At 41.5% G+C, this 22,530-nt stretch overlaps 1 protein-coding gene across 1 annotated transcript; it reads right to left on the reverse strand.

Annotated features, from left to right (window-relative positions):
- Positions 1-753: 753 nt before the first annotated feature.
- Positions 754-21,866, reverse strand: LOC128700051 (cytochrome P450 3A21). Its single transcript, XM_070081556.1, has 5 exons — positions 21,853-21,866; positions 20,543-20,762; positions 19,571-20,318; positions 7,860-8,078; positions 754-1,265 (listed from the first exon to the last, which is right to left on the reverse strand). Exons 1-5 carry the CDS (start codon positions 21,864-21,866, stop codon positions 754-756), a joined length of 1,713 nt encoding a protein of 570 aa, XP_069937657.1.
- Between the last annotated feature and the right edge of the window lie 664 nt (positions 21,867-22,530).

A 22,530-nucleotide genomic window follows, 5' to 3' on the forward strand; every position in this document is an offset into this window, starting at 1 on the left:
GTAGGGTGTTCCAGATTTTAGGTCCTTTAAAATACATTGTATTTTTGTAAAGGTTTAGTCGAACACGGGGAATGTCAGAGAGATGTTTGTGTCTGGTGTTACGCCTGTGGATCCTGTCACAACTATCAAGAAAGCATTTTAGGTTAAGGTTAATATTAGAATTTAAGGTTCTGTAGATATAGATTGCATAGTAGTAAGTGTGGATGTTCTGAACAGGGAGTAAGTTTAGATCTATGAAGAGTGGGGGGGGGGTGTTGCCAGGGATGAGATTTAGTGATTATTCTTACTGTGGCTTTTTGTTGGGTTATTACTGGCTTTAGGCGTGTTGCTGCAGTTGAACCCCAAGCAACTCCAGTCCCTACGGTGTTCCCTCTCACCAAGACCCAATGTCTTAGATTTATCTACATTCTTCCATACCTGACGCCTTCCCAAACTTTCCAACTACCCCTTCCAGTGCAAGAAGGTTTGTGTGCTCGTTCACGTATAACGTTGTGTCATCTACGTATACCACAATCACTGGATAAACTCTCCTACTCACATTCATTCTACTGCCAAAAATTCTCTCTCTCACCATCCTATAGAAAGGGTCCTGCACACATGCGAAGAGCATCTGAGACAATGGACAGCCCTGTCGCATAACCCTACCCATAGGTAGGGGTCAACCGTTAACCTGAATTCTAGCCAGTGCCCTGCTATTTCCTTTAACATATTTTCCAATGCTTCCAGCTGTGCTTTCCTGGTCTCCGTCCGTGCCTAAACCGTAGCTTTCGACACTGTAATGCGTTCTTCTGTCGTTTTCTTCTCAAGGTCAGCCGCATCCACCACATCATTACCCTCTTCCCCAGCGTCTTTGGCCGCACTGTCTTCAGGACTGCGGGCCATGCCCCATGGCTGTGATGCTCTGTCTGTCTCCATGCGATCCGTCTTGATCATACTCTGGCGTTCCGTCGTACAAGGACACGCCATAGCCATGTGTCCATACCCCTCGCAAATCCTACAGGTCTGTCGTTGTCCTGCATAGGATACCATTTCATGCATTCCAAAATCTGGCAGGACTACGTAGGATAGCACAGGGTACTTCAGAGACATTTTGAGAAAGTACGTCCCCTCATGCGCCACATGTATCCTACCAAAACGATGGAACACTTGCCGTAAGTCGTCTTCGGTTGCCTCAAAGGGAACATTACATAGTTTCACTGAAGTGTATCGTTTGGATACATCCACCAGGCGTACTTTGACATCAGTATTCACCCCCATCACGATGTCTTGAAATTTGTCAACCACATTGTCATACACTTGAGCAAATAGCAACTTGACACACAATTGTTTAGTCCTATTCATTGCAACACTGCAGAGATCCTCGTCTCCTATTCCGTATGTATCTCTAATGATGGTGGGTAGTAGTATATTTACCACATCAGTAGTTACAGCTCCCTTCAGCAGTTAAATTCTGACGGTGTTTACACGTTTCCTCAATCCCGCGGCCATTATACTCATGGACAAACCACTCGGAGAGGTTGGAAGAGCTGACAGCAGGTCCATCCAAGCCGCTGTCTAGGCGGAGAATTGTAGTTACTCAGTGGACTGAGTGGTGGCCATTTTTTCTTTATTGCTCATAAGCAGCACCATTGTATGTGTGTACCTACCTATGTACAATATTTGTATATGAAGTTAAATTTCATTGAAGAATACTAATACTGAACGGTATGCACTCAGTATCTGTATTAGGCAGAGGAACAGAAAATAAGCATTTCTTCTCCTATAACATACAAGTCCCTGGATGATGTAAAAAAAAATATTACTGTTATATCTGATTAATTTTCCAAATAGAACAAAATAAAAGAGGTAATGTAGAGCTGAATCATGATATTCATAAGACAATGTTTTGATTACAATTTTTTCATTGTAAAATTAATTTTCTAAGAAGCATAAATGAAAAATTATCATAAGACATTCTGAGGAGTGGTGGAAATATGATTGAATGATGGTGGTGGTAGTTTCTTGGGCAGTATGTTTGTTCTGTTAGCTGTGGAGATTGTTTCCGCTGCACCCCCCCCCCATCTCCACCCGATGGAAGGTGACGTGTGTCCCTCTGACTGGTTATCAGTCACATGACTTTCGGCTCCCATCAGATTTGAAAGTATTTATGCCACTCCTGTTTAATTTATGTGTTTGGGTTAATTTGGCTTAAAGGCGGTACGCCTATCACGTGAATCATTTCTCGATTGGTATGCAATTTTTCTTTAAAATAGCCTTGATTTGTCGGTTTGGGTCGTCCGACAGGTGAGATAAAAGGGGCAGCACTGATCTTAAACAGATCTTACATTCAATCTTTGGTTTAGTGTTCCCCCATTATTATAATAATGCATTCAATCTGGCATCTGTACCTACACTGGTCCCCTTTCTATTTGTAACTGACTCTCAGTCAGCTACACACCATTCTAGCAGCCGTTCCCCACTTATAACCCCACCAACGTTTCATGGTGGTTCTCGACTGGCGACTCAACTGTTTAACAAGAGTTGTGGTGGTCAAGGATCCCAGTACCACTGTTCGTCAAAATCTCTACACCTGTTGGGGGTCACTGTCTACTCAGTGTGTCAACAGTCACGTCCACCTGTGACTCTCCCCCCCCCCTCTTCAAATCATCAACGGCTCAGCATTCCAAACCATGAGGAAATGGTATGGTGATACCGACAAGATGTGGAAAAAGACACTTATGTACAGTTCAGGACATTTATTAAAGGAAACGTTTCGCCACGAGTGGCTTCTTCAGTCCTAATACAGAGAAAACTAAGAAAACACACATATATATAGTGGCGGGAGTCAGGTGAGGTGATGCGTGGGTAGAGGTGGTAGTAGTAGTAGTAGTAGTAGTAGTAGTAGTAGTAATGGAACTAAGGAGGTGAGGCTAGAGAGGGACCTGCTGGCATCAAGTAACACCAGTTCCCAGGATGGGTAATATCCTCTTGCTTAGTAATTTAGAAATACTGTAACTACCGGATTTTTGCTTTATAGTGTTACTGACAGAAATTAGTGCAGCTTCAATGCATTTTCTCCGTCTTAAGTCGTCTTCTTTAATAACTAGTTTAGCTTCATTGAATTTCATGAGGTGTCCAACATCGTCTCTATGTTGAACACATGCGTTTTTGCGGTCATCATTTCTGCAAGCATTTTTGTGTTCTGCTATCCTAATGTCCAGAGTTCTGGCTGTTTCCCCTACATATACTTTGTCACACCCCCCACATGGTATAGTGTAGATTCCTGCACTTGTGCCAGAATCATGCTTGGGTTTTTGTATCAGGTTCCTAATAGTAGTTGAAGAGCTGGTAGATATTTTAGCCAGTTTCTGTCAAACATTTTTGAAACATTAGTGGCAACGTTGCTGACCGGTAAAACGATGTAACTTGGAGGCTTTTCTTCAATTTGATAGGTGTTGGTCTTGCTGAGGATACGTGTTGCACGTTTCCTGCAGTCACGTATGAAGTGTAGGGGAAAGTGTAGTGAACTAAAAGAGTTGGTGATGTATGTACATTCTTCTTCGAGGAACTGCGGACTGGAAATTCTGTAGGCTCTCAGAAAGAAGCCAATAACTGAAGAAGCCACTCGTGGCGAAACGTTTCCTTTAATAAATGTCCTGAACTGTACATAAGTGTCTTTTTCCACATTCCAAACCATGATTCAGAGCTACGTGCGCAGAACATCGGTACAACACTATTCCACACTACGTATTGTGTACATATTAGCTTTGAGTCACTATTTACATATTTCATTTTTCATTTCTTTGCTTCAAGTAGGATTAATATCATGTTTAAGTGCTTTAAATTCTTTACTAGTTTTACATATTAATAAAATAGCTTTATCTTATGCTATCATTGATTTTTATCTTTTAATTTCCATGAAGAGGAACCAGCCTTATCGAATATTCTTTGACGGTCTGATAGAGCTCCTGAACCTTTAGACATCTGTCATTAATTTTGAACAAGATGAAACATAGTACCATCTCCAGTTTGACAAATATAAACATTTTCTGTGACAAAAATCTTAATGTACTAAACATTAAAATGTGATTCACGAAATCGTAAAATCGTGATTTACTTGCAATTGTGTTATTATGGTTTTGTGACTCATGATAGTGGCTGTGAGGAGACTTGAACTAGAACAGCCACAGTAATACTGGTGTGAGATTCGTCTTAAGAACATAAGAACATAAGAACGAAGGAACACTGCAGATGGCCTACTGGCCCATGCGAGGCAGGTCCAAGTCTCCTACCGGCTTAAGCCAATGCACCCAACCTAGTCAGGTCAGGTCACATTGACTTAAGGGAGGAACACGGCAACCGACCTGGTAGCACAAGCTATCAGGTCTAACTCACACCCACCCACATCTACTCATGTATTTATCCAACCTATTTTTAAAGCTACACAACGTTCTGGCCTCTATAACTGTACTTGGGAGTTTGTTCCACTCATCCACAACTCTATTACCAAACCAGTACTTTCCTATATCCTTCCTGAATCTGAATCTTTCCAACTTAAAACCATTGCTGCGAGTCCTGTCTAGGCTAGATATTTTCAGCACACTATTTACATCCCCTTTATTTATTCCTGTCTTCCATTTATACACCTTAATCATATCCCCCCTAATTCTACGTCTTTCTAGAGAGTGCAGTTTCAGGGCCCTTAGTCTATCCTCATAGGGAAGGTTTCTGATACATGGGATCAACTTTGTCATCCTCCTTTGTACATTTTCCAGAGAATTTATATCCATTCTGTAATACGGTGACCAAAACTGTGCAGCATAATCTAAATGAGGCCTAACCAAGGATGTATAGAGTTGAAGAACAACCTGAGGACTCCTATTATTTATGCTTCTTGATATGAAGCCAAGGATTCTATTAGCTTTATTGCGAACACTTATGCACTGTTGTCTTGGTTTCAGATTACTGCTAACCAGAACTCCTAAATCTTTTTCGCAATCCGTAATATTAAGATCTACATTATTTAGTTTATATGTGGCATGGTTATTGTCCTGTCCAACATTTAGAACTTTGCATTTGTCTATATTAAACTGCATCTGCCACTTCTCCGACCACTGCATCAGTCTATTCAAATCTTCCTGGAGTGCTCGAATGTCCTCGTCAGAATGAATTCGACGGCCTATTTTGGTGTCATCGGCAAACTTGCCGATGTCGCTCTTTATGCCCTCATCTATGTCGTTTATGTAGATTGTGAACAGCAGGGGGCCCAACACTGACCCCTGTGGAACACCGCTCGTGACGCTTCCCCACTCTGATTTCTCCCCATTTATGCAAACTCTCTGCTGCCTATTTGTCAACCATGCCTCTATCCAGGAAAAAATTTCTCCTCCTATTCCATGTGCTTTAATTTTCCTCAATAGTCTCTGATGTGGGACCCTGTCAAAAGCCTTACTGAAGTCCATATACGCAATATCATATTCATTACCATGATCTACCTCCTCAAATACCTTAGTGAAAAAAGTTAATAAATTCGTAAGGCAGGAACGCCCCTTTGTAAAACCATGCTGAGATTCGTTGATTAATTTATGCTTTTCAAGGTGGCTACGAACTGCCTCGGCAATTATTGATTCCATAAATTTTCCCACTATGGAGGTTAGGCTTATTGGTCTATAGTTCGAAGCTAAGGACCTGTCACCTGTTTTGAAAATAGGTATCACATTTGCCATTTTCCACTTATCTGGCACCATGCCAGTTTGTAGTGATATGTTGAAAAGATTAGCCAAAGGTGTGCTAAGCTCCTCTTTACATTCCTTTAGAACCCTTGCATACAGTTCATCAGGGCCTGGGGATTTGTTAGGTTTTAATTTATCTATTTGCCTAAGGACCATGTCACTTGTGACCCTAATCGTGCACAGTTTATTATCGTCCTGTTCTACATAATTTATCATTACTGGAATATCGCTGGTATCCTCCTGTGTAAAAACTGAGAGGAAGTATGTGTTAAAAATTCTACACATTTCCTTATCACTGTCAGTGAGCTGACCCGAGGAACTTTTGAGTGGGCCTATCTTGTCCCTGATCTTACTTCTGTATACCTGAAAGAATCCTTTTGGGTTAGTCTTCGATTCTCTTGCAACTTTAACCTCATAATCTCTTTTTGCTTTTCTAATTCCCTTTTTTATTTCTCTCTTTAACTGAATATATCGATTTCTTAATTGCCCCTCTCCTCTTTTGATTTGCCTATATATGCCTCTCTTTTGACCAATCAGATATTTTAATCTATTGTTCATCCATTTAGGATCATTTTTGTTTGATCTGATTTCCCTATTTGGAACATAATTTGACTGAGCAGCTAGAACTATGCCCTGGAAAGCATCATATCGGCAACCATCACCACCTACCTGACCCTTGGTCAGGTCATTCCAGTTCAGCCCACCTAAGTAATTTTTCAGTCCTATGAAATCAGCCAAGCGAAAGTCAGGGACGGAGACTTGATTGCCATTATTAGGGGAATTCCATGATATATTAAAACTGAGTGATTTGTGATCACTTTCCCCAAGCTCATCATTAACCTCAAGATTATTAATTAGTGTTTCCCTACTGGCAAGAACCAAGTCAAGGAGGTTATTTCCCCTAGTTGGCTCTGTCACAAACTGTTTTAAAAAACAATCCTGGATCGTATCAAGAAAGTCACCTGACTCTAAATTTCCTGTCAAATTGCTCCAGTCAATCTGTCTATAGTTGAAATCTCCCATTAGCACAACATTTTCGTATGTAGATGCCTTACGAATTTCGTCCCATAGAAGTTTACTGCACTCCCTATCAAGATTTAGGGCCCTGTAAATCACACCCAAAATTAGTTTTTCTCGGCCCTCGAGAAGCTGTAACCAAACAAATTCAGTGGCTGACGCTTCTAATTTAATATCTTGTCTAACACAACAATTTAAATTGTCTTTGACATACATCGCTACTCCACCACCTTTCCTGTTGACCCTGTCAGTGTGGAATAATTTATAGCCTTGTATGTGACATTCAGAGGGCATCTCTCTATCTTTCAGATTGAGCCAGTCTCTGTTATAGCAATAATATCTATGTTTCCTGCACTTGCAATTAATCTTAGCTCATCTATCTTATTTCTTACACTCCTGCTATTAGTAAAGTAAATCTTAAGGGAGCTAGTCCCTTGCTGCCCTCTGCTGTCCCCCTTTGTTTGCTGACCTGATCTATTGTCTTTATTTATAACTTCATGCTGAATGCCTTTTATACATTTACTGTTTCCAACCCAAGTGTTGCAACCTTCTTGTTTCCCACACACACCCATACCTCTATCTTCCATCAGTTTAAAATCATAGGCATTTCACCAATGGCCTTCTCAATCGAGTCTGCAAGTGCTACCACCCCAGCCCCAGAGAGATGTACCCCATCCCTTGCATACATATCATGTTTGCCATAAAAGTTGTTCCAGTTGTCAATGAATGGGATTGCAAGTTCCTTGCAGTATCTGTCTAGCCAGCAATTTACACCAATTGCCCTAGACAACCATTCATTTCCTACTCCCCTTCTAGGCAAGATGCTACATATGATTGGGATCCCTCCCTTAGACTTAATGAAATCTATAGCTGACCTGTACTTATCTAGCAGCTCTTCTCTCCTACCCTTCCCAATATCATTTCCACCAGCACTGGGACCCATGCTAACTATGGTGTAAAGAAATATACATAGTTGGATAAATCTTATTAGACCAGTTCGGTCTAGTGTATAACACACTGGCCTGCAAGTTTTACGACTCCCTTGCCATGGGATCGAACCCTACCGGTTCTGTAATTTTCACTTAACATTTGGAAGTGATCACAAACAACAACTTAGAGATATTTACTCACCCATTACACAAGCGTTGAGAAACTTTGCATCCATGATGCCCTGGTATGTAATATCACCTTCCTCTTGAATTATCTGCAGCAACTCCTGACGGAGACGTTGCTGGTGAATGGGATGCTTGGCCAGGAGGAAAGACAAGACGGCTAGAGTGGAGGCTGTAGTGTCATAACCAGCGATAAGAAACAACACACACTGAGCCACAATTGTTTCGTCCGTCAGAACTGTAACATAATGACACCTAATTGTCTGATTTATCTACTTTAATTTAGTTTTATTTATTCACTAACATTGTTTGATCTCAGAGAATAAATGTAAGTTCGGAGAATAAATAAATGTGGCAGTAAAATCTCGGCAAGTCAGATCTTAATTTAACTGACTTGAAATTCAAGGTAAGTAGAGTTTCGCTCTCCAGGAGTTTTGTCAAACTCCTGGAGAGCGAAACGTTACCACAATAAAATGTCACCTTAGTTGCACTTGTGTCCTTTTACTTTACATATTGTCGTTAATTCTACCAGCATATATACATAAGTAGAGTTTAAAATCATCTGAAGTGAAAGATGCGCAATACAACTATTATAGGCAAATTGTGACCGATGAATCATAACATCAAAATAACAATAACTACAACACCAGTTAATTGACATTTTTACACTAGTTTTCAGACTCTTGTTATGCCGAAGATTTCGGTCAATCTTAAAATTAACGTTTAACAAATGAAAATTATTTAATTAGAATACTTCATAATTTTTTACTTTCTCATTTAACTATTTGGTTTATAATTTAATACATTTTGAGATGTCAAGTAACAATCTAGTTGAACACCAGTAGTGGTGAATTCTAAACAACATATATTTGGTTATTACATTTGTTGAACTATATTAGTGATAAGCTCGGTATGAATGCTAACATGTAAATAAACAGTGTTGCAATAGATAAATTTGGACCTAACATAATCTAAATTAGATTTGGATAAGATTTAGGAGGTGCTTTTTAATTATATTTTTGAGACAAATGACTGGTGGGACACTTTTTGCATCTTCTGCAAGGAAGTTCAAAATTTCTGGGCCCCTTTATTTGTTTGGGGTTCCTATATAAGATGAATCAAGCATGTGGTTAATTAAAGAGAAGACATAATTCTTGGATTGACAACATTTGTTCCATGAGGATTTATTAAATGTTGAGTAAGTTAAAACATTTGAATGGTGGGGGTGAGTGTTGCCTGGAAGCTGACCGAGTGATTATAATAGTTGATTTATGCTGCGTAACACTGGGTTGCAAATCATTTGCTGTAGTAGTTCCCGAAGCACAGATTCCATAAGTAAGGTAGGAACAGACTGGGTGTAAAACAGAGAATAATTTTGTGGAACAATGTGCCGTATTTTTTTTTTTTATTTATAGAATGCTAACAGTTCTAGAAATTTTCTTAACACGTTTGCCAGTGTTATATTTCAGGTTGAAGTCAAGGTGTTTCCTTAAAACTTTCCTCTCGTCTTTCCGATCTGTATTTGAATTATTTATTTTTAGCTTTATTTCCGATCATTTAGATTTTGTCAATACCGAGCGTAAGTTTGTTGGTTGTCGAACAAATCTTTACGAACTCCTCGTTGACAGTGTTGCTGAAGACAGCAGGACCTGGATTAGATATGACTAATGTGTTACCTGCAAAGACGACTGTGTTAGGTTCCTGAGAGGTATTTAGTAGGTCACAGACGCATGAGGAATAACAAAGACGCAACCCTGAGACAGCTATATGCTGATAGCTTGGGTTAATGAAATGTTATTGTCACATACTAACATAAGTTGATGACGTATGATTTTATGTAAGTGAGATCATCCTCTCTGGCTCCATGATGCTCCAGTTTTACCAGCAAAATGTTGTGTTGCTTGCGATGTCAAAAGTTTTTCTTCGATCACATAAAAGGTAAACTGGATACTCATTATCATCTAGAGCTCAATAGGCAGAGTTAAGCATCTATATGAGAACATTAGTGCTTTTATTTAGCATAAAGCCGAACTGGCAGAGGTTAAAAATGTTCTGTTTAGTAATAAAATGCTTAGAATCGTTTTTACATTTTTTCACCGATTTTGAACAATAATGGCAAGTTAGAGACTGGTATATGGGTTTTCATTTTAGTTAGATCTCCAGCAATGTACTCACCTAATTTTGGCTGCAGGGGTCGAGACTCAGTTCCTGGCCCCGCCTCTTCACTAAGAGCTACTGGGTCCTCTCTCTGCTCCATGAGCTTTATCATACCTTATCTTAAAGCTATGTATGGTTCCTGCCTCCACTACCTCACTTGCTAGACTATTCCACTTCCTGACTACTCTATGACTAAAGAAATACTTCCTAACATCCCTTTGACTCATCTGGGTCTTCATCTTCCAATTGTGACCCCTTGTTTCTGTGTCCCATCTCTGGAACATCCTGTCTCTGTCCACCTTGTCTATTCCACGCAGTATTTTGTATGTTGTTATCATGTCTCCCCTGACCCTCCTGTCCTCCAGTGTCGTCAGGCCGATTTCCCTTAATCTTTCTTCGAAGGACATTCCCTTTAGCTCTGGAACTAACCTTGTTGCATACCTTTGCAATTTCTCTAATTTCTTTACGTGCTTCCTCAAGTGTTAGTTCCAAACAGGTGCTGCGTACTCCAGTATGGACCTGACGTACACGGTGTACAGTGTCTTGAACGATTCCTTTCTAAGGTATCGGAACGCTATTCTCAGGTTTGCCAGGCACCCATATCCTGCAGCAGTTATCTGGTTGATGTGTGCTTCCCGAGACGTGCTCGGTGTTATACTCGCCCCAAGATCTGTCTCCTTGAGCGAGGTTTGCAGTCTTTGGCAACCTAGCGTATACTTCGTCCGCGGTCTTCTTTGCCCTTCCCCGATCTTCATGAATATGCATTTGGCGGGGTTAAATTCGAGAATCCAGTTGCTGGACCAGGTGTCCATCCTGTCCAGGTCTCTTTGAAGTCCTACCTGATTCTCATGTGTTTTAATTCTCCTCATTAACTTCACATCATCTGCGAACAGGGACACTTCTGAGTGTAACCCTTCCATCATGTCATTCACATACACCAGAAATAGCACTGGTCCTAGGACCGACCCCTGTGGGAACCCGCTCGTCACAGGTGCCCACTGTGATTCCTCATCACGTACCATGACTCGTTGTTGCCACCCTGTCAGATATTCTCTGATCCATTACAATGCCCTTCCTGTTATATGTGCCTGATCCTCTAGCTTCTGCACTAATCTCCTGCCAGGAATTGTCTCGAAAGCCTTCTTGCAGTCCAAGAAGATGCAATCAAGCCACCCATATCGTGTCTTCTGTTACTTTATCATAAAACTCTAGTAGGTTTGTGACACAGGATTTGCCTTTCATAAAGCCGTGCTGGTTGGCGTTTATACTCTTGTTCCGTTCCAGGTGCTCCACCACTCTCCTGATAATCTTCTCCATGACTTTGCATACTATACACGTCAGTGACACTGGTCTTTAGTTTAGTGCCTCTTTTCTGTCTCCTTTTTTTAAATATGGGCACTACATTTGCAGTCTTCCATACCTCAGGTAGTTGCCCAGTTTCAAGGGATGTGTTGAAGATTGTGATTAGTGGCATACACAGCATTTCTACTCCCTCTCTAAGGACCCACGGGATAATGTTCTCTGGTCCCATTGCCTTTGAGGTATCAACGTCCCTTAGCAGCTTCTTCACCTCCTCCTCAGTTGTGTGTGTCATCCAACATGTGTTGGTATATTCCTTGCTGGTGTCCCCCTCTTTTCTGTCCACCCAGGGTCCTTCCTGTCTTCACTGTAAATACTTCCTTAAATCTCATCTTGATCGTGTCTGGTGAGTTCCTCACCTTCTTTCATTAGCCTGATCACCTGGTCTTTGATTGTTGTCTTCCTCCTAATGTGGCTATACAGCAGTTTCAGGTCATGCTTGACTTTCGATGCTATGTCGTTTTCGTACTGTTGCTGGGCCTCCCACCCGTACTGTTCCTGGGTCCTTTGCCTCCTGTACCTTTTCCATTCTCTGGTGCACTTAGTTTTTGCCTGCCTACACCTTCGGGTAAACCAAAGACCCGATTTGGTCTTCCCATTATTTCTATTGCCCGTGGGAACAAACCTTTCCTCTGGCTCCTTGCATTTTGTTGTTACTTATTCCATCAATTCATTTACTGAATTTCCTGCCAATTCTCTGTCCCACTGAACCTCCCACAGAAGTTCCTCATACCTGTGTAGTCCCCACTTTCATAGTTTGGCTTTTCCCATTCAACTCCTGTTATTCTCTCGACTTGTAACTCTACTATGTATTCAAAACACAGAACCATGTGATTACTAGCTCCAAGGGGTCTCTCATATGTGATGTCGTTAATGTCTGAACTGCTCAGGGTGAACACAAGGTCCAGTTTTGCTTGTTCATCCTCCCCTCTCTCTATGGTAGCGCCTTAAAATGTTGATGTATGAGGTTTTCCAGTGCAACATCTAGCGTCTTGGCTCTCCATGTTTCCCGACCCCCTTGTGGCTCCAGGTTTTCCCAGTCGATCTCCCAGTGGTTGAAATTTCCCATAACCAGTAAGTTTGCTCTTCTCGAGTGAGCTCTTCTTGCCACCTCGGCCAGTGTGTCCACCATTGCTCTGCTGCTCTCTTCATATTCCTCTCGGCCTCCTGCAGTTCTGTGGTGGATTATACATCACTGCAATGGCTACCTTATGTTCCCCAATCTCGTCCATGCCTTCCATTTCCTCAAATCTCCATCGGTTTTTTACGAGCAGTGCAACCCCTTCCTTCCCCTCTGCTCCTTCTATCTTTTCTCAGGATCTGATATCCTAGTGGGAAGATTGCATCTGTTATTGTCTCAGTGAGTTTCGTTTCTGTGACTGCTGTGATGTCTGGGGACTTCTCATTGATTCTTTCATGCCACTCCTCATATTTATTTGTTATTCCATCCACGTTCATGTACCAAACCTTCAACTTCTTTTCTAAAACTGTGATCCTGGGAGAAGATTGGGGTTGGGGGATTGGGAGCCCCAGCGGGAGCCTACGGGGGGTTGTGGTGGGTGTGGAGGCAGAGTTCCCATAGGGGGATGCTGTAGGGGTGGGGTCTGTGGTGTGTGGGTGGTGACAGAGGAATCAGTGTGTGAGTGTCGGTTTAGATTATTTAGTTGCTTTGGGGTTGTTGCAGTTGGAGTCCTTTTGCGTGTGTTTCTGGTGGGTATGTTTACTCTTCCACCTGTGTCTGGGTTCTTCTCATCTTTGTCATTTTCTCTCATTCCTCCTTTCGTTTTTGTACTCTCTCTTTCAGTATCATCCTTTCCTCCTGTGTTCTGTCTCGATTGACATACACACTCTAGTACTCTTGCTTGTCTCTCAGTCGTGCTTTCTCCTGCAGTCATGGTTCGAGTTGATTCTGCCTTGAAAATTACTTTTAGAGGCCGTTTCCATCCCCTTGTAAACCACCCAATTCTTCGAAAATTTGCCTCCTGGGCCATGCCACCCTCGCCTATTTCTTTCATGATACCTTCAATCACATGTTTTCTCCTCCTTTTCCTTTCATCATAGGCTTCTCCTTCAACTTCCTGGAGCCCGTAGACAAAAACTGATCTCGCCCTTTCGTCCTCCCATTGTGTCTCCCATTGCATGCTCTGAGGTGTTTTAGTTCCTTCCATTGGAGTGTTCCTTCAATCCCTTCCCTGGCTGAGGCCCCTATGCTCAGTGGACTGTCTTTGCTGCTCAGCTGTTCCTGGCCCCTGCAGGTGTCTGTTAGAATCTCTGCATATGTTATAGCCTCTTCATTGCCTTCTGACCACTCATTTGTTCCTAGTGTGCTCCTCGCCTTTAGCTTTGCCCCATGTGGGTCTGATAGGGTCCTTGTATACAGTATAGCATCTATGCTCCCTCCAGGCCCCTTGTCTGTGCCTGATGCAGAACCTCCGGATGTTATGTCTGTACTGTCATTTTTCTCTTTAAGCTGTTTTAGGTTCCTAAGTTCCACTTCTAAGCACTTTATCTTAGCTTCTGCCACTGTGGCTTGTTGCTCCCACTTCCTGCTCTCTGCAGCTGTTCTCTTCTCCATTTTCCTGCCAAGTTTTTCTACTTTCCTTCCCCAGTCTTCCTCCTTTTCTTTGAGCTCTGCCTCCAATCTTCCTTCCCAGGTTTGTCCACCAGACCCCTGGTTCTCAGCCTTCTTGGCTAACCCATTGTACCCCAGAATAAGCCTGTGAACTTTCGAGTGGGTGTTTGTGTTAGATGGGTGTTGTAGGGAGTGATCTGGAAGGAGATGACAGCAAGTGCTTGCTTAAGTATATTGGGAAAAGTTTTGGTTTAAAGACATTTTACTAAACAGGGTTACAATGATAAGTGATAGCAAATGGGCAGGTTCCTTATATATGAATGGGGATATACTTGCTTTATTGTCTGCTTTATTTTTAGTGCATTTATTATTGAAGATTTTTCTGTAGAACTTGTTGAGGGCAGGTGGAGGGAGCCTTGATAACTGTCACTGAGGTAATCACTAACCTGAACAATAGAGTTTGGAATTTTATTAGCAAGGTTAGTTCCTATAGTTCACAATACGCCATTAATCTTATTACTTGTGTCACCAATTCGGATGGGGGCTTCGTTAGGTCTGGTAAGCACAATTTATTTGGGGTTTGCAATTTATCTCTCAGATACTGCACTCATGCTAAATTGTAATATTATGCACAAAAAAGAAGTGGATAACAACATTTCTAGACAGCATTGTACGAGGGCATTTATTAGCCTCGGCTAATAAATGAATTGTAAGCAATTCTTGCAGCACTTATTCGTATTGCATCTATGCTTTTGTCTCCATTTGTGGTAGTCTCAGACTCTCTTAGTGCTTTGTAGGCTATACAAAAATCTGATTCACATCATCCCCTGGTTCTTCATATCCAACTATGGTTATGCCATATCTCTAGCAAGCAAAAAGATATTGTTTTATGTTGGGTCTCTGGTCATGTTGACGTACAGGGCAATGAACAGGTCACCAGTACATGACCTCCCAGTTTCATATAGAGTTGTTCCATTAACAGATTATTTTGCTGTGATTTCTATCCACCTTTGCAACCGTTGGCAACAACGTTGATCTGATCTGCTATATAACAAATTACATTCTATTAAATCAAGTATAGGTCTCTGGCCATCTTCTTGTTATCAGCATCGAGGATAGACTACGCTCTCTCGTCTTCACATCAGACACACTCGTCTTACTCACGGTTATCTCATGGATAGGTGCCCTGTTCCACTCTGTGAGAATTGTCAAGTTCCAGTTTCTGTTAGGCATATTCTATTGGACTGTCCAATCTATCAACAAGCACGCAGAATTTACCTCTGATGTTGTCACCGTTCTAATGCTCTTACGCTATCTTCCCTCCTTGCCGATGGACCCTCCTTTAACCGAGACTCTCTCACTGACTTTTTGACAACGACTGATTTACAGTACAAACTTTGATGATGATGCCTCTAGCACTTCTCACAGCCCTTTCTACCTCTTCCTCTTGCTACGCTCTACCCCTGCATTATCCACTGCCCTGCTGCACTGCATGACATACTAATAATCCCTCTCTCTCTTGCTACTCTTCCCTGCCCTGCTGCCCTGTATGACCCTTATAGGTTTAGCGCTTCTTTTTTATTATATTGATAATTCCCCCTACCCCTTCCTTCCACAAACAACAAAATGCAGGACTTCTACTGTAGGGGTCATTTATGTCGTTAACTACTGCAGTAGCCTTCACAGGGTCCTGACCTCCTGCCAAGACTTTGATAAATCACTTCCGTGATGAGTAGTCTTCTTCCCATCCCCTTTCCATGTGTGCTACAATAATAAACATGTGCAGTGATAACGTAACGGTTACAAGTATATTTGTTTAACATAGAACTTGTTATTTTTCATATTATCTAACATCCTTCTCAAGAGATCCTATACAAAGTTGCACTGTTTTTTGCGGTGCTCGCTGTTTTCAGCTTAAGTATGTTTCTGGTAGTATCCATGGAACCGGTTACTACTTTCATGTGGCTGTCTGTGAATGCGAGAAAAATGTTGCTGGCCACATCGCTGACAGGAAGTATTTATATTCCTAGTAAAAGTTCTCTCATATGTGTTGTCGTTGGTATCTCTAATGATGTGGAATGCGCACCTTCTTCACTCTGAGATTAAGTATTGTAAGCACTGATTTTTTTCGACTATGTCTGACATAATCAGCTTGATTTTGCTATCTTTGTGCAAATGTAAGTGAATTAGTTTCTCCTTATTAGTGGGATTCCTGTAAACTTTAAAGGTCTGTCTGTCATCATGACTCACGAAATCGTAATGACACGTTTACAAACAAGCCATACTACGGATGGGGTTTGAACCTGTGGTCAGAGAGTCTCAAAACGCGACGGTCTGGAGTTTTGAGACTCTCTGACCTTGGGTTCAAACCCCACCTGTGGTATGGTCTGTCTGTTGTCACTCCTGTGAAGAAAGACATCTAATAAAGGTAGACAATTGTCCCTCTCTACTTCTGACTTGAATTTAATGGTAAGCCGAATGATGATGATGTTGTTGACGACCTTCATTGAGACTCAGTTATATTTAAGGCTAACAGTAAGCCCATCAATAAGAATGACCTCATTCACTTCTCCTAGCACCAAGATACCAGAACCAAGCGGGTGCCCTCATCGGTTTCTTCTTTAGGGCCCATCATAGGATCTCCAGCCTACACTTTCTAGAGGAGTAAATATAATAGGCACGTTTTCAAAAAGCTACTGGTCTCACCATACCTCATCTCTGAGTGTAAAGGGTGTACCCTCCACATCAACAAAGATAGCAACAATGACACAAATTAGAAAACTTCCATCAGGTATTTAGTTTTTCTCGTCAACAGCATGGCCAACAATACTTCTCCAACACTTATAGGAAGCCAAATGAAAACAGCAACCAGTTCCACGACCACCATCCACCAGCCAGCACTACACAAGCCGGGGCCAGGGTGTAGGATCATTTCCCGGGGAAACAACCAGGACCATGGTCCGACGTGTTAGGGTACACATATATGCCTTCGGCTGTGATTATATGAACAACGCATGTAATCAACATCGTAACACATGTAATCAAACCACTAGATGGGAAGGACCTGAACAACTAATCAAAGAGAGTGGTGCAGACGTTGGTGCCTGGAAGCCTCAATTATTTTCAGTTATAAGCACTATCACACAAAAATCGGAGAATTAGCATCTGCAGAATTCCTGTCAGAATAATGATATCCAACCAAGACGTTACCATTAAGTGATGTAAGAGCACAGAATATAAAAATGGAGGAGGGTGGAACTGGAAGGGTGATGCCGACAAGTGTTAAGTAAAAGAAGAGAATACGCTGATCAAAATTTTTGCATCGTTTTGCCTCGAGTAACTTCTTCAATTATAGTACAGAGAAGCTAAAACGATCAGTGTATATAGTGCATGAGATTATTCGAGCACTTTTAAACAATGGTCATCAGACCTTTTGCATAATAGACATTACTCCCTGGCAGTAGGCGAAATGGTCCATGCAAGGGAGTTACGACTCAAATTCTAACACTTTCCACTCATGCAATACGTGACTCTGCCCATTCATTTCTGTCAGGTGATATCACCGTTCTACGTATAAAAAAGTAACCGGTGTTAATATTTCTTCAAGAAATGTTATGATAGTGCATATGTGTTGTGGAAAATAATTTCCCAAAATTATATTGTATATTTTTTATAATGTAAATATACCTGATTAATGCATTACTGTTGCTATAAAGTGTATTTTGAAAAGGAGAACCAACAGAGAAGCTGCGCATGCGCTGGGGCAGAGGGGAGGTCGAGACAGGGCATCGGGAGTCTCGTTGGGGGAATAGACCTGGGAGAGTGTGCTAGTTAACATGGAACCAGGAAATTGGCGGTTCTGACGGTCGAAATGTGATTAGTGGTCCCATTTCATAATAGGAAGTGTCATAACTGTTCCTAATGAGGAGTGAAGGAACGTAATTTGCAGGACCACTATAACCAGGTGGTAAAATTAGTAAATAGTGAGGGACGCCAAGCGAGGAAACGGCGCAACGCCATGGAGGGTGTTCAGGGAAAAATTCCCGTGATTTAATCATCACTCATCGGTCTCAAATCTTAATGTATCGACTTCTAACTGTCGTGTGGTGAACTGTGAAGTAATCAGTGATAATAACACTAAGTTAAAGAATGGTTAAAGTGATATGAACCGCCATTCCCCGAGTGAGTGAGTACATTGTTAACCTCGTGATTCCGGCCCTGGGGATCGTGGAGGTTTTACGAAGTCACGGCTCCTAAACCGGGACAAACCAACGGATACCTCGTCCTGCTGGAATAAGAACCATATCGGTGTAGCAGGACATTGAAATAAGATGGTGGATGGAGGAAATAAGGATCATCAAGCACCCACAGCTAAGTAACCTTTCTAGTTATAGCAAACTGATACTAACCATACCCCGGCCGGGATTGAACCCACAGTCAGAGAGTCTCAAAACTCCAGCCCGTCACGTTAGTTTTGAGACTCTCTGACCGCGGGTTCAATCCCGGCCGGGGTATGGTTTGTTTCCAATCGTGTCATTACGATTTCGTGAGTCGAGTCAAACTGATACTGGCCAGTTAGGTATGTTATAATCTGATAAGGTTGTGGGTGATCCAGCTACATCAAGTGGCCACCAGAGAAAATCTGGTAAGTGGTAGTCTCGTTATGTTCACGTGTAACCCCTCCCCACCTTTTCCTTCTGTCAATTTAATATAATCCATTCAGTCCACAACTAATTAGTAGCGCCGCACTTGTAGGTGCTATCCACTTCAATACTGGTCTAGAATAAGTCACTGTCTGACTTTTTTGGGTTATCCTAGGTTCTCTACACACATGCTGCTATGTATGATAATTCTATGTAACTGTATTTGTGTATACCTGAATAAACTTACTTACTTGTGTGGGTTATCGAAGGGGCCACTTGCAGCGACCAGGGGTGGCTTAAGTTTTCTCACACGTCTACATGGGGTAACTACTGTAAACAATATATGGTTGTCGCTTCCCAATGAGATTACTTGTATGACTGTAATGGAAATAAATGATATAAAATACCTACACAATGGAAATATAAACACATATGCAGTATAATGTGATCCTTTATTGACAACGTTTCGCCCACACAGTGGGCTTTTTCAAGTCACAAACAGATCTACCTGGGGTGGAAGGTACGCGAGTATTTATAGTCGGGTTCATGTGAGTAGACTTTCTGCAGAAAGTCTACTCACATACTCATCCAATCTCCCTTCCAAGCTACCCAAGATTTTAGACTCTATAACCCCACTCGGTAAATCATCAGATGTAGCATTCTCCACTTGACCCAGCATTCTGAACCTGCCTATAAATACTCACGTACCTTCCACCCTAGGTAGACCTGTTTGTGACTTGAAAAAGCCCACTGTGGGCGAAACGTTGTCATAAAGGGTCACATTATACTGCATGTGTGTTTATATTTCCATGACTGTAATGTTGAGGTACATAAGGGTAACCCCTTATAAATTTTCCATGTGTATTATTCCTATGATTAGTTTAATGCTGAAACTACCAGAGTCTGCCCCGACGATATTTCTATTATACAATATTTATTAATATTTGGAGAATATTGCGATATCGATAGGATAAAATAAACTCTTATATCAAGACTGACCTTGCTTAGAGAGAGGGGCGAATGTTTTGACTATTTTAGTGACTGAAGAGTAGTCAATGATGCTCGTGTGGTTTTCATGGGCAGTAGTTGGAGAATTATGACCACTTTGTGCATCCAGGAGAATGTCCAGGTAATCTTCCCGTCTTTGACCTGTCTTCCGTGCTGCTATAACCCCCTTGACTGCTCTTGTGAAGAAATTTACAGAATCTGTCTCAATTTTCAAGCCCAGAACATTACTGATCCTTGGGTACAGGGTAAAGAGAGTAAATTTGAGAAGCTTAATATATGAAAACTCAAAAAAAGCTGCTGCCCTTTTGGCAAACTCTGGTTCTTCGTTTTTATAAGAATTACATTCAATACCAAAAGCACAGGAAGCAATAGTGTCCATAGTAAACCGTCCAAAGATATCCTTCATATCAACATAAGGTTTCTGAGCGGCTTCTTTGAGAGTAAAAGAGACAAGAGTGTCAGCCTTGTCACAGACGAGAGGGAACATCCCACGTATCTTGCCAGAGGTGAATGTCGGAGTCATGATGGCTCGAAGTGCCTTCCACTCATCTCCGGACTTTCTGGTTAGCATTTCGTTAGCAGTGCTTTCTTTTTCTGTCCGAATTATCTCTCGGTCAACAAAATGTTCGAAATCTTTAACAAGAATATCTTTGAGAAGAACTGGATCACCAATCATTAGGACAGGACGAAACAAATCATTGAGGCCACAAAGCGATGCTCCATCGTACTTGTGATATACCTGTAAGTATAGGCAGTAATCACAATGGGAGCAATTTAACCACAATACTCTGGCCTCATACAGATGAATTTTAAACTTTTCATGTATGAAAATTATTATATTTTTAGTATTTGATGATTAAGACAATATATTTCATTTACAAAAAAAAAAAAAATGAGATATATTCTTCCATTAAAATGTTTGCAGAAGTTCTTGATGACAACCATAGAATGGTGAGTACTAACCTCGTCGTAATAATCCCATCGAGACTGAAAGAATGATAACTTCTTATGCATGTGTCCCAGGAATGGTAGAAAAGGTGGGGTGGGAATACCACGGGACGACCAGTAGCTGTGGCGCCAGCGAGAGTATACATAAGCCACCAGCACCAGTCCTGCTACAAACAACCACACCTCCACACTCACCCTGAAATCAAATATGTTAATTAGTAGATATTTTCGATTTCTTTATGATCAGTCAAGTTAATCCCGTTCAGGGCCGTGTAAGAAATTAATTAACCTGGGTAAGCTCTTAGAGGTGAGCCCTTAAAACACTTGCATAACCAAGTGTTTTTAATCTAACGTCGGTACAGTAGTCCATTATGAATATATTTATCTGGTAATTCTCGAAACACCACAATAACACATTTTCATGTTATGGTTTTCTTACTTCGATCATGCAAAAACCGCTATTGTTCGCTAAGTTACGACGCATTAGCCCTTTATAAAGGATTTAAAATATCAAAATAACTAAATAATGTATATGTATAGTCACTAAAGTGCCTCAACCCTGGAACAGTTACCAAACGACACTGCAAGGAAACTATCACCAATTAACTAGATGGTAGTAAAAAAGATTTCGAAGTTGTAATATGAATTTTTCAGCGTGGCAGTAGTTTCACTATCATACACAGTACATGACATTGTAGAACCTCCCAAAGGCGTGTAAATTCTGAAAAGAACACACAGATGTATTATAGCTGGATAAAGCATGTTGTTGCCTCCCAGCAACTCCAATCAACCAGATCCCAGATCTGTAGTGGATAAAGCACTGTGTACTCTGATACACAGTGTGCAGATCTGAATCCTGCTGTGGAATGAGAAATAATAATTGTTAAAAGTTCGCCCGTTTGCGAATTGTTAAGTATATTTAAAGAATGATCACTGCAAGGAAACAGCTGTGCTGCTAGATTAATATCCAGTATTTTTATTCATCCACCCATTTTCATTTATATTACTTCCAATATTATAGCGTTTTTCAATAATGGTTTTGACCAGTAATGGCATCTCGTGTAACTGACGAAGAATGGTGACTGTCATTCCAACATATATTTGTCCATGACTGGCACAAATGTCATGGCTGTGGCTGTGAAAGGTGGGGGGAGGGGTGGAATGGGGAATTGGTTAGCTGTTTTAATAACACTGAAGACTACATATAATAAATAAATCTTAAATTTAGTATATATAACTGTCAGCATAAATGTTATTTTAATTAAAATGCGGGACATGAAAAGCCACATTCACAGATGTTCGGTTAAAATCATACTAAATATTACAATTTATTGACCATATCGCTCTCGGGCCGTGTGGTTGTGCTGCACACACGCTCCTGGTTGAGAGGCCTTCCTGCGCAGTTCGATTTTCTCAAGATGGCGCATAATATAAGAAGGCGTGTCAACACTGTTTGCTTTGATTTAGTGCGGGGTGTAGTTACACCTCAATCCGCACAGGTGATTCTACCTATGATTATTCGTGACACATACGGCACTGCTGATCAAGATCTGTACGGAGTATCGCTCAATGGGGCTTACCGGATATTCGTCAAGCTACGATCGACGGCAGTGTATGAACGCCTGGTGGAGAAATATCAAGATGGCTGTGTGGACGTTAACTAGGCAATACGAGTTCGTCTCATTGATGTGTCGAGACACTACACCTGGGTGAAGGTATGTAATGTGCCTTTCGAAGCTGACAAGGTAGACCTAAGGAACGTTTTTGAATGTTATGGTACTGTTCACCTGGCAACAGCAGGTACTTGGGTGGATGGGGCGTACGCCGGCTTGCTGGAAGGTACGTTCAACCTGAAGATGACGCTGAGGCATTCTATCCCATCGTTTGTCATCCTAGAAGACTTCCGGACACAAGTTATGGTGTATTATGCAGGGCAGCGCAAGACTTGCAGGCTGTGTGGCGCTTATGACCATATGGCAGCCCAGTGTGGGAGGCAGCAGCGA

This window comes from Cherax quadricarinatus, unplaced genomic scaffold (assembly GCF_038502225.1).
Source record: "Cherax quadricarinatus isolate ZL_2023a unplaced genomic scaffold, ASM3850222v1 Contig3096, whole genome shotgun sequence".
Taxonomy (NCBI): domain Eukaryota; kingdom Metazoa; phylum Arthropoda; class Malacostraca; order Decapoda; family Parastacidae; genus Cherax; species Cherax quadricarinatus.

Coding starts and splice junctions, on each gene's coding strand:
- LOC128700051 (XM_070081556.1), bottom strand. Junction 20,319..20,542: donor GATGGGATTATTACGACGAG/GTTAGTACTCAC, acceptor CTATACTTACAG/GTATATCACAAGTACGATGG. Junction 1,266..7,859: donor TCTCAACGCTTGTGTAATGG/GTGAGTAAATAT, acceptor ACAAATTTCAAG/ACATCGTGATGGGGGTGAAT.